Consider the following 16,240-nt stretch of genomic DNA (forward strand, 5'->3'; position numbering starts at 1 on the left):
TCTTGTTGGCCATGGGCAGGGTCTGCCTATTTCTTTTCGTTTTTTGGTCTCTTCTTTTTTTTCTCTTTTCTTGGTCATGTTCTCTTTCCTTTGTTGGTCAGTGTTGCGTTTTACTTTTGTATCTGGCTTTGTTGCGCTCTTCTTTCATTTCATCTTCTTTACTTTTTCACACTTTCTTTCTTACGTTTCCTTCTTACTTTTCGTCCGGTTTTGCGGATTGCTTTTGTTCCATTGTCCGACGCTCTCCCCCATATTTTCGTTCGCTTGGCTTTGCTGTGTTTCTTTTTTTTCTTACTATTGTAGACACGTCAGAAATCCGAATGTTTTCTCTCCCTTGCCGTGACTTGCCTGATCTTTCTGCGTTGAATCTTCCACCCTGGTGCGTCATTTTCTATCTGTCTGACACCAGTTGAATGTTGTTTTGTTTTATTTGCCACTATAAAGGAAATCAAACAATGCACAGATGCTACATTTTGGGTTGTATGAGGACAAAGCAAAACTGCACAGAAATGTATACATTCTGAAATTTAAAACCAATCATAACCCATTTTTGAGCAACGAATCTACTTGGAGATGTCTGGAATATCCTACAGTGTAAAGCCAGGTTAGCAAAACAAACACGTTGGACGGTCGCACGGTTTCGGTTCCGATTGTGTTGGACGTACTTCCCAGGCCTGCTCCAGACCGGTGGTCCGCACATAGGTATTGCCTGGCGCAAAAACCGAGTCCGTCTCCAGACGGTAGAGGGCCTCCCAGACGCGATCGGAGTTGAGGAGGCGGCAAGGCGTTCCCGTGAACAGCGACTTGCGTACTTCGCGCTCGATGAGTCCGGTGGCGCGGACCAGCTTGATGGCATGCCCGTCCTCCTCCATGTGAAACAGGCGGGCGGCAGCCGCCGTGGCCTCGGGCGAGATGCTGTTGTTCGTCGTCGAGGGCCCATCCGCCGCCGGATGAGCAGAGGCGTTGCTGGACGGGGGCGACCTGTACGCCTCGAGCTTGGAAACTTCGAGCAGCGGCGGGCACGCCCGTGATGCGTACTGGACGAGGTCCAGGCGGATTTTCCACTCGAGCAGACGGGCCTTGGCTTCGACCGAAAGCCACACAAAGGAGTTTATTGCCAGGAAGAAAGGGACGGAGTTGACATGGTGTCTACACACAATTGTAAGTCGATGATCTCGAACATACCAAGAATGACGGGGGGCAAAACGAACGGTGTTCGGGGACTTTGGCGAATCTCACATCAGGAAGAAATCAAATTTTATGTACTTGGTGGGATGTTGCAGCGCGGCCGACGACGCCACGTAGAGACACGCCTCGGCCATCTCGGCCGTCCGCGCGGCCAGCCCTTCTTCCGTTGCCGGGACGGAGACCTTTGCGGCCACGGCCACCATTTCATTGAGGGCCCGCGCCAACACGCCGTTGCGCATCTTGTTGGGGTCGTCCCAGTGCGCGGCCGACGACAGCTGGGGCGACTGGGCGACCTCTTGGAAGAGGGACAGAATGCTGACGTGCCCCGTCGTCTTGGCCTTCTCGGAGTCTGCCGCCCTTTCCATGCTGTACAACACGTCGTCGAGTCCCTGGTGCTTGTGGACGGCGGCCTGGGCCAGACCCTGAGCCACAATCGCCGGCTCGCCCCACTCGATGCCGTACATGAGCTGGATCAGCGGATGCAAGAACCCCGCAAAAAGGCGTGTCCGCAGATCCTCGGCAGCCGGCGTGCCGGAAAATACGCGGTCGCGCAGCACGGCCTCCCAGCCGACCAGGTTGCTGCCGGCCTTATTCGCCTCCTCGTCGCGGCGTGCAATGTCGTGCTGAAAGAAACGTAAAAAGTCTGGATAGTACGACTCGTGTCCGAGGTGCTGGGGCGCGGTAGTCTCATACCAGTCGTCGGCGACCGGCCCGGTCGCAGTCCCCGGAGGCTCGCCGCCTTCCTTGGGATTGTGCACGGGCCTGGCCTTGCGCTGGTATCCCTTATTGTCGTCGTAGCCTTTTTGGATGGCACTGGCATCGGCACCCGTTCCGTAGAGGCTCAGCAGGTGGTGCGTGATGTGGTTGTGGAAGCCATCATTGTTAAAAAAGACATGGTGCGTCTCGAGGTCCTGCTGGAGCAGCGAGGACACGCGGTCCGACGCTTCCGGCGTTTGCTGAATACGCCAGAGACCTGTGTTGTCGGCGTCGACGTGGATCTGCGTGGGCGAAGCCATGGTGCTGTATGCGGGTGAAAACCGGTGACACTCGTGAAAGCAAAAGACAGCCAGGGTTGGAGATTTCCAGTTGATTTGGGTTGCACGGGAACGCAAGAGAGTGAAGGATCGCAATTGTGCGGTTGTATTATGTAAAGAAGAAGACGCAGAAATAGAGAGCAGGCGGCGGGATAATGACGAGGACGGAGAACAAGACGAGTAAAGGGCGAGGCGGCCGCTCCTGCTTGGCCAGTATATTGCTGCTCTACTCATTCGGGCAAATAAAGATCGTTGGGGGGGGGGGGGGCGATGACGAAAGTAAGCGAAGGAGCATTGGAGAGCAACAGGGACGTTCCTTCCTGGTACCTCTCTATATTAACGGATTGGCGGGGATGAATTGGTCAACGGGTTTGTCGCAAATGGCAAAGGTAAGATCGGGGGAAACAACCAACGGCGTATGACGTCAAATTGTTTAGGTAGAAAACAGAAGTCGCCAAACAGAGACGGAACAGGCAACTGCAGCTTAAAAAATTGCGGGGAAGGTACAAGCGACAGGGTGCCTCATCAATTGGAAGAAGGTGCGCGCCGGCGAAAATAGATCAGTGAAGTGCTTACTTAATGCTAGTCTCGTCTACTCGGCGGTCGGATATGATTTCGATCTCCTCACCCTCCGGTTAGGTTATTTAGACGCACAAATTTGGTATGTAGTATTCTGGTATTGTTATTGTTACCGTCCATATGTTCATGCGACGTATGTTATCTATCATGAGTCTCCCCCCGAGTCGTTTGGGTCCTTTGTTTTTCTTATCATTGTGCCACACAGGCGTACGAAACCCTTTATTGTATGTAAAAACTCATTTTTTTGTAAAACAGAGGCACACAAAAAAACAAAGCAGGAGCAAGCAAGAGACGACATGTGCTAGTCCCGGTGCCGGCTCGGACTCCGCCGAACCCGCCGGTTGGTGCGCTCCCGAATCAGGTTCTCGCTTGTCGCCTCGTCGTAGCCGATAATGTGCGTCAGGTAGTACATCTTTTCCTGGTGGCATACCTTGTCGCGATGGTCGTCCAGGCGCTGCTGGATCTCCATCCATGCGACGGCGCGCCGTTTGGCGTCAATGTGCTTGACGGTCAACTCGAAGCGGCCCGTGACAGGGCGGTGGTCGCTGACGCGCACCTCGTGGCGCCGGTAGTCGAGCTGGCGCACGCGGGCGCCGTGCCCACCGCGGAACAAGAGGCGGTCGCACCAGGCCGGGCTGCGCTTCTTTTCGCTCGAGTCATAGTTGTCAGTGCCGACGTCGTACTTGTAGGTGGGGTCGAAGTGGATGGGGAGCTCGTCGAACGCGCGCAGGCGGAACCCGGCATTGCGGCGCCGCGCCACCAGCAGCTGGTCGCGGTCCAGAAGCTTGGCAAGGTTGCCCGCCTTGACGGCCGTCACTACGGTGTCGCGCGACATGGTGTCGATGCGGTAGTTGAGGTCACCGTTCAGGATGCACAGCTCGTGATCTAAAATCATGGTGCCGTCGCCGCCGCCAATGTAGCTGTCGATGCGCGTGTTGGTGTCGCGCTCCATGGGCAGGCCCGTGCTGTCCAGAATGGCCGCAGCGTCGTTGTGCCGGCTGGCGGCCTGCGACTGGCCCGCCGCCAGATGGCAATTGACAAAGCACATGGACGTGTCGTCGAGCAGGAACCGGATGGCAATGGCACCCTTGTTGCCATGCAGACCGCCCATGCCGCGTTTGACCTCGGCAATGGCCACGTTGCGGATGCGGTCGCGCAGATCCGCCTTGACGAAAATGCACGTAAACAGACCAACCATATGTGCCGTCTGCAGGAGCTGGTAGAGCTCGCCGTTCATGAAATCGTCGAGGCAGCGCACCAGGAAATCGCGCCAGTCGCGGTACTGGTGGCTCATGCGCTCCTGGTCCGACCCTTCCTTCTTCTTGACCTTGAGGATGCGCTTCGCCGTGGCCGTCTTGTCCTCGAGGTCCACAAGCTCCTGGAAGCCAAAAACCAAAATGTCTGGCGAGCCGCTATCCCGCAGCATGTTCTGCATAAACGAGGCGTCGTCGTCGCTGTAGCGAAGGCTACCGGGCGTCGAGGCGCCCGCATTCCAGGTCATGACGTGCGCACGGATAGTGTCAAAGTCGCAGTACGTCTTGTCGCGCGTCTGCATAGCCTCCTCGATCCAGTCGTCTTGCAGTAGGCCATCCCATATGCGCAGCACGTTGTCGGCGCCGAGTGATACTACCTGCATCTGGCCCGTGCGGTAGGGGCTGGCGCGGTCGGAGACCAGCCGAACTACGGGGTTATCGTGGGCGGACCAGTCTTTCTTCACCATCCACGGCGAGCACGCCGGGTCGTAGACGCTAAGACGGCCGGTGTTGAAGCCGGCCCAGATGTACGGCCCGGCGCTTGCGAGCGTGTTAACCTTGTACGACCCAAGACTCACCATGCCCAAGCAAGTGTAGTCGGTGCGGGAGTAGATGCTAACTTTGCCGTCGCTGTGGCCCAAATATACCCTGTCGGGTTCGCTTAAGAGTACAGTGCCCGAGGTGATTTCGCCGGCGCCGTCCTGGACGAGTGGACGCAACAAAACCTGGAACTGGGCCGTGCCGTCGACGGTCGGAAGGAACACGCGCAGTTCTTTGCCGGAGGCATGCCACAGCTCGTCACCGACGACAATGGAGAAGGTGTGGCCGCGGGGCAGGCGAAAGGACTGATGCTGGCCGCTGGCCAGGCTCGGCACGCCGGTGTCTTCGGTGGGGCCCCACACATACAGGGAGCCACCGTCGCACATGGTCCACAGCTCGTTGCAGTGACGATGGATACGGATGATCTCGTGGCGGGCGTGGGCGGCCGGTCGCGAAGCGACGACGCTTTGCGTGGCAATGTCGGCCTCGATAAGCTCGCCGGTGATGTTGCCGATCCACAAGCGCAAACCCTCGTCATCGACGTGAGCACCGGGTTTGAAGACGGCGCATGTGGCCCGAATGCCCTCGCCGTGGGCGAAGCTCATGAGCAGTTCGCCGTCGACCAAACTCCAGACGCGCGTGAGCTGGCCCGTGGTGACCACGCGCTGGCCACAGACGTCCACTTGGCGGCAGTCAAGTCGAGTGTTAATCTCAGACAGGCCCTGCTTGGCAAAGGGCGGCCGGCGGTTGACGTTTGTGGCATCCGGGAACGCGGCGGACGGGTTGTCATGTGGTTTGGATGACGAGTTCAAGGCGACGAGGGCGTCCGTGCTGCGGCTGGCAATGTCTGATGGGGAGGATGTACCGCTCCGTATGGAGGCGAGACCCGGCCCGGGCACAAGAGAGCCATTGGATCCATGGAAGTCGGACTGGAATTTGGGCGTGGCGCGGTGGTCGACGGTCATCGAGCGGCCGTGCTGCGTACGTGTCGGTGGCGGCGGGAACTGCTGGGTGGACGTGGTCGGGTTCGACACGACGCGCTTTGCGAGGGATGGGGATATCGTCTGGGTGTCGTAGCCTGAAGCACCGCTAGTGGCGATGCCGGCGATCCTGGCACTGTGCATCGAACCTCCATTTGTGGGGACGTGGGTGTCAACTCCTGGGCGAGGCGGTTTTGGCGGTAATCGTGTCGAGGCAGGAATCTGGGCGCGTGGCGGCTGGCCGTTGTTCGCATTGTTCGCGCCCGGCGTCGGACGTGATGGCAGAGGTGGACGCGCCGATCGGTGGTCGTCGTTTTCGTGGCGTTGGGCAACCGTGTCCACGCCGATGTGGCCGTTGCCCGTAATCTGTGGAAACAGGGGTCCTCGCGCTCCGACGCCGTTGGAGGCTTTGTCCTGGCGGACATGTCCAAACGCGTTGTGATGACCTGTTGAACCCTGGTCGGACGTTGGTGGTGCAGCCACGGACCGCGGCCGCGGCTTGGGGTGGCTGCGCTCGACGGGAGGCAGCTGCGAGCGTGGCCGTGCAGGCAGCATGGGCGGCTGGTCGTCGTTGATGATCTCGTCGCCGCTCGGCGGCGTGCTGAAGGGAGAAAGCTTGTCGGCCGTGCTGCGGCTGCCGGGCGGCGAGCCAGTCGTGGACACGGCGGCTGGAGAAGTGGGTGCCCGTGACAGGACAATGGGGGTGGGATTGAACTGCTGCGAGGGGATCTTGGGTTTGTCGGTCCGGTTTATGGGCGGCGGTGCTGCAGCCTTGTGTGATGATGCATCGCGCGCAACAATAGCAGTATCGCGGGCGACGTCCCGCTGGTCCCGCTCACGCTTGAGCTCGGCAGACCGACGCGGCGGTGGCGGTGACGGCGGCTGAGACGGCGAGAGCCGTGGCGACCTCCGGGCGTCGAGTGACGTGGGCGTGTGCGGTCGGCTGGGGATCTTGGGCAGGCGCGGCGACGAGGAGGGGGAGAGCGGTGCCTTGACGACGGAGTCAGGGTTGAGGAAGAAGTTGGACTGGTCGGCGGTGGACGGGGCGAGGTTGCCGGCGCGGCCTTTGGGAGGTGACTGCGGCGGTTGAACAAGCAGAGAGGGCGGCGCAATGGGCCGTGGGCTGAGCGGTGGTGGGGGTCCTAGACGATTGGAAGGGCGCAAGAGGGCTGGGTTGCCAGACAGGTTGAGGCTGCTGATGCTGGTGTCGGGTGTTGAGGCTGCGACAGGCCATGTTGGCGAGTGTGCTGGACTTGCTGGAGTTGCTGAAGTGGAAGCGGTCGAAGGATCGTGTGGCTTTGGTTTTGGCGGCGGCGGCGCCTGAGCAAAGGGCCGGTCTCCCAGTATGGGGGATGCGGGACCACGTAGTCGGTCCGGTTTCGGAGCCGGCGAGATGGGTCGGCTGAGAGTCGTCGACGGAAGTGGCGAGGGATGGGGAGATGCAATGGTAGGGCTGCCGACGACGACGGGCTTGCCCATGTTCTCGAAGCGAGCTCGGAGGGACGAGACGGGCTTCTGCGCAGAGGGGTCAGTACTGGGGGAAAAGAACGATGTGATAACCTACAAAGCCGCTGGAAACTCACAATGGACGAGCCATCAGGCCCTTCCTCGTCGGGAGGCGGAGGCATGATACGGGAGGAGAAGGGAGAGAGGGAGGAGAAGGAGGAGGAGGAGGGGAGGGAGAAGGACGGGAAGAGCGCTGCCCATGCGAGGTGGGGCGAAGGGAAATCGAGGCTGACTAGGTGCCGAGCATGGAGGTGACAGCGAATGCGACGTTTTGACGTTGGCGATGTGATACTGCCCACGCAAACTTGACGTTTTTGGACGAGTGACGAAATGAAGGGCGAAGACAAGTCGAGTAAATGGCGCTGGGCAAGGCGCAGGCGGGACTGGGGGACAGGGTGCGCGAGGTGAGACAGGACACTGGTGGGATGCGGAGAATGCAGTGGGATGCCGATGGGAGGCCGTCCACCGTTGGGCCGAAGGGATGGATGGGGATGAATGAACAGGTGCTGTATGGGACGGTCGTCGAGATGGTGGAAAGGGGTGAAGAAAGAAGAGCCGCTTCGTGAGAGAGTGTCAAGTGCGAACACGAGGCATGGGTGCCGGCGGAATCAAAACGGAAGGAGGTATGGTGTCGTGTGGTGTATCTGTGTTATTCACAGTGAGTGCTGGGCTGCACCTGCAGTGAGAAACCACTGGAGGCGGCTATGCTGCGTATGTTATTTTTTGGCCCCTTTTTGTTGGGAGTGCTCCTTCCAGGAATGCTTTTAGCCGCGGTTCCAGGTGTCTGTGTGTTGTGTGGCACTTTCTGGCTTTCCGTTCCTGCAAGTCGATGTCACTTGCACCTGCCACACGATTTGTTTTGTTTTGTTCCCGTGTTGGTGGTTGTAATTGTGGTCGTCGTGATGGTGGCCACCTGGGTCGCTCTTCCCCTAAGGTGCCTGCATTCTTGGAATAGTGAACGGTGGAATTGCTTTGCTTGTGCACTGTATGTTTTACAGTAGGTGGGGCAAGATTGCATTGCCGCTCACAGCCCGACGTCACCGCCTTGCAAACCCCAGGGGCTAGAGCGAGCGAGTTTCCTAGGCGTTAGAAAATACGAAGCAGGGAAGAGGGCTCCTACTAAGACGGCGAATGCCGAGTCACGTGTACTGAATTGCTTAGCTGCATTGCGTTTAACTAGGTTCGGGTTTGTTTACATGTTTCCTGTTTATAGTGTAAGTAAGTCCGAATAATCGTTTGTCGCTAATTTCACTATATCTACTGTTATACGGCGGTACTATGACCTTGGGATTATCCCCGCTACAAGGCTAACTTACAGGGATCAATGCATATACGACCTCGCGCAAATAGGAGTACCCCAAGTGCAACCTTCTGGAGGACAGAATGGCAAGAAAGAACATCTGGCCAAGCATTGTGCGTGTGCCAACTGCAGAGGCTCGACGATACTCAGCGAATGCCTACTGATGACACTACGGGGGTAAAGAGGGACAAGAACAGGCCAGAAAAGACAGATACCAGCTGATAATGGATCGTGATATGTTGAGTCAATTGCAAACTCCTTCCCCTTTCGGACATAACGTAGATGCGTATGGGCGCCGAAGATACCTTCCGAAAGAGAGCAATCTGGGTAGACTAACCATTGAAACTTCGTTACTCTCTCTTGACAGTTCCGAATACCTCACAACAACTCCATCTCCACACCAAGGTGTCGCTCGATATCAGCCAGCAGCCACTCAGCCGGCGTCACGTACGTGACATCGATCGCTCCGGATATGCCAGCACCCCTAGTCAACATACCGCCAAAGCGACCTTCGATGTCGAAAACGGCGGCCCCCGAGTCGCCAGCCTGGGAGAACAGTTTCGACCGGTCGTGGAGCGAGCCCTTGACGGCCCACTCTCTGGACTGGAGGGAACCACCATCAGGCAGGTAGTGCCGCACCATTGAGAGGATCTCGGACGCAGCGGCCCAAGTTAGACCCGTCGTTGCGCCGTATTTGCCAACAAGGATGCTCTCCTCGTCGTCCTTATCGAGCATCTTGGGGCTTTTCATTTCTGCCACTGGAATCATACCGTGAATCCGGAGGAGGCCAGACTCGGGATATTCGAAGCGCACTGTGTTGGCTGGTTTCGGATTCAACAGCCGCCGAAGCTTGGTCGGGTATTGAGAGTCAGACGTACGCAGGTCAACCTGGTTCATGAGGCGACCACATGCGGCCGTGGGATACCTCGCCTTGTCCAGCTGGATCAGAGCCCAGTCACGTGTCCATGGCTGTTGCCGCCGGCCGTCGCCGTCGCTGCCACCGACGCCGATGGGAGGCGATAGCAAGACCTTGCCAATGACCCGGGCAGCGGAGTTCTCGAACGGGCGGAGTCTCTGTTGCAGTTTAGTTGCAGCCGCGAGATTGAGTTGTTCACGGAGCAGAGAGGTCTGAGTCGTGTGCTGCGTGTCTGTTGTGAGGAACTTGTTGGAGAATTCGGCCAGGCTAGCCAGGCTGTCCATTGCGGCCTCGACATCATGCTGGCGCGGGCTGGCGATGGCTTTCCGTCCTGACGCTGCTGAGAATGATGTCGCGTCGTAGTGCAAGTTCTCTCTGTAGAGAACATTGGGAAAGACAACATGGCGACATGATAGCGCCCAGAGTTGTCTCGTTGTGTCGTCACCACCAGCCGCTCGTTTGGTCGGCTGGAGAAACACGCAGAGCGTTCCCGTCATTGTGTCGCGCTCCATTGGGAAAATGGGCTGACCTATCGCTGTCGTAAACGGTTTCATGACATCTGGAAAATCGACTTGTTTCGCCGGGTCGAGCACTTCGGGGGCGCTGTCGCTGCCGGTTCCGCTGTTGTTGTCGGCCAGAAGTTGGATGACGTCTGATGTGCGCAACTCCACCTCAACGTCGGGCAGGCCCGCTGCATCAAGGACAGCACGACAGGAGCGCAAGACGTGGGCAATGATATCCCAGTGAACGTTCTCGGCTTGGTGTCTTGGGATACCGACCCATACGACGACGGGACGCTCTTGAGGCTGCAGATCGTTATTGCCGATGCGCCACACATCGACGGAGGTCCATGGCAGAGCGCTGATGGCTGAAACGATGTGGGGCTCCACGTTATCCCAGATGTGTAGGATGGGGTGCTGTCCAATGGGTGACATCACAAGGTGCTGGTACGTGGTGAAGGGGCCTGGGTGAAGGATGCGGAGGCTCCAGGGCCGGATGCCCGCCGAAGTCCGGCCGAGGAGTCGGGGTGTGGAAGGGAACGCGCTGTAGTACATCGTGGCCTCGTCTTCGGTCGGGGGAACGAGGTGAGGCAGGATGTCACTGGACATGGCGGTCATGGTCGCGGCGGCCGTTGTGTTGTTGCTGATATTTGCGGCAAAAGGCACATCTGTATTGGCAGACGGTGCGGACCAGCCGATCTCATCGCCTTGCTGCTCATCCCTGTACGTCATTCTAAGGAAGAGACGGAAGCGTAATAGAGAGATGGTGAGGACGGCAGAAATCTCAAGGAATGAGCCGCGGGGCAAATAAGGCGCAGGGTCAAAAAGATAAAAGAAAGAGAAGAAAGCCGAAGGGCGGGAAACGATAATGACAACGAGAAGTAGCTGAAACAAGAGCAGGTAATTTAACTGGGCTTCAGAACGGGGTTGGGAGTAGAAACACAGCGACGACGAATATGAACAAAATAAAGTATGCACCGACAGAATAATCATGTGAGGCGCTCTATGAATGTACCTAGTTGACGCACGTCGTGATTACTCAGTAAGCCAACCAGTGAGTAAATACAACTAACCATTCACAAGAGAAAAGAGGAAGGCTCAAACTCATGTGTTATCGTTAATCGAAAGAGTTAATGAAGGCGAAGAAATCAAGATAAAACGGAAGAAAACGAGAGAAAAAAAGACAAAAAGAGGTGAAAGAGCGTATTGCACACCCACACACCCAGAGTCCCTGCGATGCCATAAAGATGATGTGTCGCTGCTCGGGGTGTCCGGGCAGGGATAGGTGAGGCTATCACGACTTGCATCAGCCTGTGAATAAATCCGTGTTCACTTGTATAATGAACTGACAGGTAGATTGACGGTGAGACGGACGATGGGCTCCCAGAATGCGATGGCTGAACGCAGTCTGTCTTTGCCGCCATTTCCACAGTGTGCAGCATACATGATGCACGGCGCAGGATGTGACGGCTGCTCTGGTATGGGGCATTCTATATTTATGTGTAACAGCCACAGAACGAGCAAGCAAAGGGCAACAGGGGCAAGCAGGGGTATACCAACAAGACCGCTTTGGGCAGGCTGCTTTGACGGAAGCAAACATGCCAATAGCTATACAGGGCCCCGAAAATATGAGGGGATGCAAAGGCGGACGAATGAGAACACAAGAAAAAAAGTTACAGGTCGTGCAGTCTATAAAGTTCTATACATTGGGCAATTGGGCTGAATCTTCTTCAGCCTCGTGACTTGTCATAAAAGAGCTTCATAGCTTTGAGCTGCAGATGGATGCCCGGCACTGTGGATCAATGTAAGAAAAGGCGGAAAGCAAGGAGAAGGAAAGCAAGGAGAAGGAAAGCAAAGGAAAGGAGAAGGTAAAGGAAAGGAGAAGGTAAAGGAAAGGAGAAGGTAAAGGAAAGGAGAAGGTAAAGGAAAGGAGAAGGAAAGCAAAGGAGAAGGAAAGCAAAGGAAAAGAAAAGGAACGGAAAGAGAACGAGGCAAGGATAAAGGAACAGCCTCTCCCACTCCTGTTGTTTCTCTCCTACAATCTCAGACGGTGAGACCTTAGACCCCAGACACCAAAGTTGTCCTTACATTGCACACATCTTCCCACCACAAAATTTCGTCTTCACACATCCCTAACATAACACCTCGTCAACAGCTACTATGAGCTCGCACACAAAGACACTGCGCGACTGCCTCGTTCGGCACAAGCCTTACATCCCGTGCACGTCTCAAACGCTGGGCAACACCAAGTCTGCAAACTGGCCCGGCTTTACGGTCAGCCTCTGGAAAGAGTTCAATATCCGCACTCTGAACGAAAGCTACGGGCACATTCTCGATACAGCTTTGCCACCGCACATCATCGACAACGTGCCGTCCACTGAACAGCTACAGGGCCTCACAGTCATTGACGACAGTGGACCCTTCAACATCATTGGCTGGAACGACAAAACCGTCCTGCCACTGGTCAAGTACGCAAAGCAGGCCATGGCCTTACACGTCGGCGCGGCCGTGCACCACAAGCACACCAGTTCCGACAATTCGACCGTGGCCAAGCTCGCGACGGCTTCCAAACGGACCACCATCGACCACATCATTGAGCTGGGCAACTACCGGCGCGACGTTTTGGTCGTCGGTCTAGGCCGGACCAGCGTCAAATGGCGAGGAAGCACGCTCATCAAGGACCCCGCAAGTGCCAATAACGAGCAAGAGTGGCCCGTCCGACAGCTGGCAAACCTGTGCTCCAAGGCCGGGACGCGGTATGGTTACATCCAGACGGACCAGGAGCTCGTGGCTTGCTGCTTTGGCGCCACACCACCTTCGAAATCGGCCGAAGCGTGGTCTGACTGGACGGCCCGCGTTATGCCGGTGCCCTGGAACACGGAACTGGACGAGCTGGGCGAGATGAGCAACGGGCCACGCGCTGGGCTCAACTCCTACCTGACCACGGAGCTGGCCCTGTGGTGGCTCTGTATGCTGTCGCTGAGCGATGGCCACCGCCAGCTCGTCAAGAATGACGAGATTGTCCCCATTGATACCTGGGACACTCTCGGGCTGATCGATGGGAGTGTATGGGCTCATCAACACCGGTATTCGGCCTTTGTGAAGCCAACGGCGGATCCAACAATACAGGCCGCTGTAACTGTCGGTGGAATTGCCGGTGGAGAAAGCATGCCGACACCTTCTCTGGGCAACGTGAATGTCGACGTTCGTCTGCAGACCGACTTTTGGTTTCATTACAATAATGGAAACTGATTGTACATCGAATGTGCAAAGTGAAGGACTTGGCTTAGTAGGATAGGGCTCACAGAGAGGTCGTACATGGCGAGTTTTACTTTTCTTCTTTTCCCTTTATCTGTTCTCCTTTTTCGCTCTATTTTTTCCTCTTCATCTATTGTCTTCATTTAGATCACTGGTCCAGTTTTGAATGCGCCTTTTCATTCGCACGTTAAGAATTTGTTTTGCATATGTTTTATTTGCCATTGTCATGGTTGAAATTTTCCTTATTTTTTTGTCTATTTGTTTCAAATAAATACATCAATATGCATTGAAAATGTACGTCCAATGATCACCAAACAGTCACAAAAACAAAAACAGAGAAAACAGAAACAGGGAGACACAAGCCCCAGTAGAGCGCTAGAGGGCTGCTAATTCAGGTACGCCCGTTTCTTCAGAGTTCGTTTCTTTCCTTTCCTGTTGAATCTGGCGTATATAAGTACCATATCCTCTTTTGGTTGGGAAAATCAAGCCGGCATCATCCACAAACCATTCCAGCGTGGAGCATAACATGCGATCATATTTCATTTTGAGCGCCTTTTCTGGCGTGCATGGAAGATACCACCGTTTGGGTGTTTTAGCCAGCCGCAATTTATGGTTACTGCGGTCCTTGAGCGCGGCACCGGCCTTCCAGTCGAATTGCCGGGGATCGGCCAGCGCATAAATCCGAAGCATCTCTTCAACACGAGAACTTGTGCGTCGGAGATGGTAATACGGCTTTGGGCAATGCGGTCCCCGCACCCCGCCGGGGAACACAGTCATCAATTCGTAGACTTTGGATGTTTGACGGGGCCACGCAATATGCCGAAGAATCATTTCCTCAACACTCCAGTAGTCGTTAATGGTGTACAGGAATACCTCGTGCTCCATGGCTGCCAGATCCTTCTCGGTTAGTTTGGGATTTAGCTCGGGGCTGGCCATGAAATGCGGAACAGTGAATGCGGTGCTAAAATCGCACATCACATTGTCCACAAGCTGCTCGGGCCGCAAGTCGAGGTAGAAAATGCCCAGCTGGTGAAGGCGGATCGTGTCCCGTAGGAGCCGCCGCGCGGTGCGCACGGTGAGATTGGCTGGGCTCCAGGGGTCTACGGTGGACCCGAGTTTCTTGATGATGCCACGGAGCGGCGGCGGCTTGCCGCTGCGCTCGCCTGGATAGAGCCCGCGCATGTCTTCGTCGCCAGGAAAATCAACGCTACCATTGTATTCGAGCTTGAACTGCTCAGTCAACTTGCGCTCATGCTCCTCGTCCAGTAAGACATAGCCATAACAAGGGACGGCCAGGTCGGTGTGGCCTGTTTCGTGCAGACGCCCAAACGCGCGGCATTCGCTGTAAAACGGGTCCGAGTACTGGGCAAGGACGGTTAATTTTTCGCGAGTACTATTAACCAAGTCCTCTCCGGGGCCTTGCCAGTTTTCTTCGTACACGAAACGGAACTATACAAAAGCGAGGTGTGTTAGTAAACGAAACCTGGCAGAATACGGGGGCGTCTCGGAGGACGGTTGACGATTTGGCTATATATGATCTTTCCTTCTTACAACTTAAGAGAAAACCGAAAAAAATAAACAAATAAAAATACGTACCAGCTTGAGCGCATACTCCTGGCCCTTGATCTTGACCTTCAAAACATGAGAATGAAGGCCTTGTCCAAGGACTCGCACGAATTCAATATTTTGAGGACCTTTAAAATCAAATGCATGCAACTTCGGGCCTGGGCACTGCGGCAGTGGCACCAAGTCAGCTGGGGTTTCTGGCCAGTCAGGATGCATCGTGCTGGTGGAGAGTGACGGATAGTGCTCCCTTGAGGAATACAGAATGCAAAGAAGGTTGAAGAGGTGCTGAAAGCCGAGAGGATGCAGTTGTACACAGTATACTGAAACAAAAAAAAACAAATGTGAAGAAATGGAAAGGGAAAGAGGAAGAGGTGGGTTGCAACGTTTTTAAGAAAAGAAAAGGAAGAGGAGCAGAGCGAGATATATGTAGAGCAAAGAATTTGAAAAACGGAAACAAGGTCGCTTGATATCCGGAGAGCAAAATGAAGTCTTGGAGTCAGAAGAGGCAGCCAGACTCCACATTCTGCATTCCGACATCCGTGCAGACGGATGCGGCGATGCGATGGCTTTATTGACCGTGGAATAGCAATGAAAGCGACCATTGCTTTGTCCAAACCCTTTCTTTGCCTTCTTTGTTGACTTTGCATCAGGAGGCTGTGCGTGTTCTTTGACATGATGTTGGACGAAGAATATGACTAAGCTGATTGTAGGATGGATGCTCGCCCAGTGTCAAGGACTGGCGTCACAAAACACAGTGTCTGCACAGAGCAGTCGGCCTGCACGTCAGGAGGGTTGTTACAACCGGTCGTTGGATTTCTTCTGCTCAAGATAAAGAGACGAGAGGTGCATCGACGGGGAAGTATGTGGACATTTATAAATTGCCTTTGTTTGTACTCGTTTTTGGTGTGCTGAGTCTTACATAAGCGTTTGCAGCGCGAGCGCTCCTGTCGCCTTGGTCAGAAACCTGCAAACGAAGCAAGAGCAACTCAGTAAACGAAACATAACTGTAATTACAAGCCGCGCACCTTCCTGTCGAGGGCGGGCGTTGTACAAAAGCGCGACGAGCTTGTTCCTTCCCCTGGGAAAGTTGGCTGTGGCCGTCTCTGGCCATCGTCGTCGTCACTCCCGGCCTCCCCCCGTATTCTTTCATTCGAATCTTCTGGCTTTGCCTTATCCGTGCCTCGACCTCCACAGCGCCACCATCTGTCCGGCCACCGCGGTGTTAATGAGACGACAAAACGACTCGCTAGAAGGGTACGTAAATCAATAGGCTACAAAAACGGAGTGCGGCCTAGGGTCCATGTATTATTCTGTTTTCTACCATTATTATTATCATTGTTGTTTGGTGTCTTGCTTCGTTTTTCTTATGTCGATTCGTTGGAGTGCGCGGACGGTATGCCTTTTGTTTCTCCTGTTGCCGTTGCGCAACTACACAGCAGATGGTGTGCTGGCTGCGCTCCAAGTGTTTCGCGGGCGGCATGTCAACGCGACACGACCTTGGCCGGTTGGGTTTCTTTGTTGGCCATGTTCGGCCCCTTGCATCTAGCATCCCGTCTGTTTTATGGACGGTCATGACAGGTGTACTTCGACAGCATCTTATCTGCACTCTAGTTTGCACAA

General features: G+C 55.4%; 5 protein-coding genes across 5 annotated transcripts; 1 reads left to right on the plus strand and 4 right to left on the minus strand.

The window, feature by feature from the left end:
- Nucleotides 1-563: 563 nt before the first annotated feature.
- Nucleotides 564-2,204, minus strand: SPBR_03469 (uncharacterized protein; the record flags this gene model as incomplete). Its single annotated transcript, XM_040761760.1, has 3 exons — nt 564-587; nt 666-1,149; nt 1,240-2,204. The coding sequence occupies 3 exons, from the start codon at nt 2,202-2,204 to the stop codon at nt 564-566; spliced, it is 1,473 nt and encodes a 490-aa protein (XP_040623032.1).
- Nucleotides 2,205-3,102: 898 nt separating this feature from the next.
- On the minus strand, nt 3,103-7,202 carry SPBR_03407 (PI phosphatase group protein; the record flags this gene model as incomplete). The annotated part of the gene is made up of 2 exons (XM_040761698.1): nt 3,103-7,089; nt 7,158-7,202. The coding sequence occupies 2 exons, from the start codon at nt 7,200-7,202 to the stop codon at nt 3,103-3,105; spliced, it is 4,032 nt and encodes a 1,343-aa protein (XP_040623033.1).
- Nucleotides 7,203-8,758: 1,556 nt separating this feature from the next.
- On the minus strand, nt 8,759-10,528 carry SPBR_03459 (uncharacterized protein; the record flags this gene model as incomplete). The annotated part of the gene is made up of 1 exon (XM_040761750.1): nt 8,759-10,528. One exon carries the CDS (start codon nt 10,526-10,528, stop codon nt 8,759-8,761), a length of 1,770 nt encoding a protein of 589 aa, XP_040623034.1.
- A 1,428-nt stretch (nt 10,529-11,956) lies between these two features.
- On the plus strand, nt 11,957-13,048 carry SPBR_03513 (uncharacterized protein; the record flags this gene model as incomplete). Its single annotated transcript, XM_040761804.1, has 1 exon — nt 11,957-13,048. The coding sequence occupies one exon, from the start codon at nt 11,957-11,959 to the stop codon at nt 13,046-13,048; it is 1,092 nt and encodes a 363-aa protein (XP_040623035.1).
- A 392-nt stretch (nt 13,049-13,440) lies between these two features.
- Nucleotides 13,441-14,836, minus strand: SPBR_03488 (uncharacterized protein; the record flags this gene model as incomplete). Its single annotated transcript, XM_040761779.1, has 3 exons — nt 13,441-13,486; nt 13,560-14,416; nt 14,651-14,836. The coding sequence occupies 3 exons, from the start codon at nt 14,834-14,836 to the stop codon at nt 13,441-13,443; spliced, it is 1,089 nt and encodes a 362-aa protein (XP_040623036.1).
- Nucleotides 14,837-16,240: the final 1,404 nt, after the last annotated feature.

Source organism: Sporothrix brasiliensis (assembly GCF_000820605.1).
Source record: "Sporothrix brasiliensis 5110 chromosome Unknown Cont13, whole genome shotgun sequence".
NCBI classification, from domain to species: Eukaryota; Fungi; Ascomycota; class Sordariomycetes; order Ophiostomatales; family Ophiostomataceae; genus Sporothrix; species Sporothrix brasiliensis.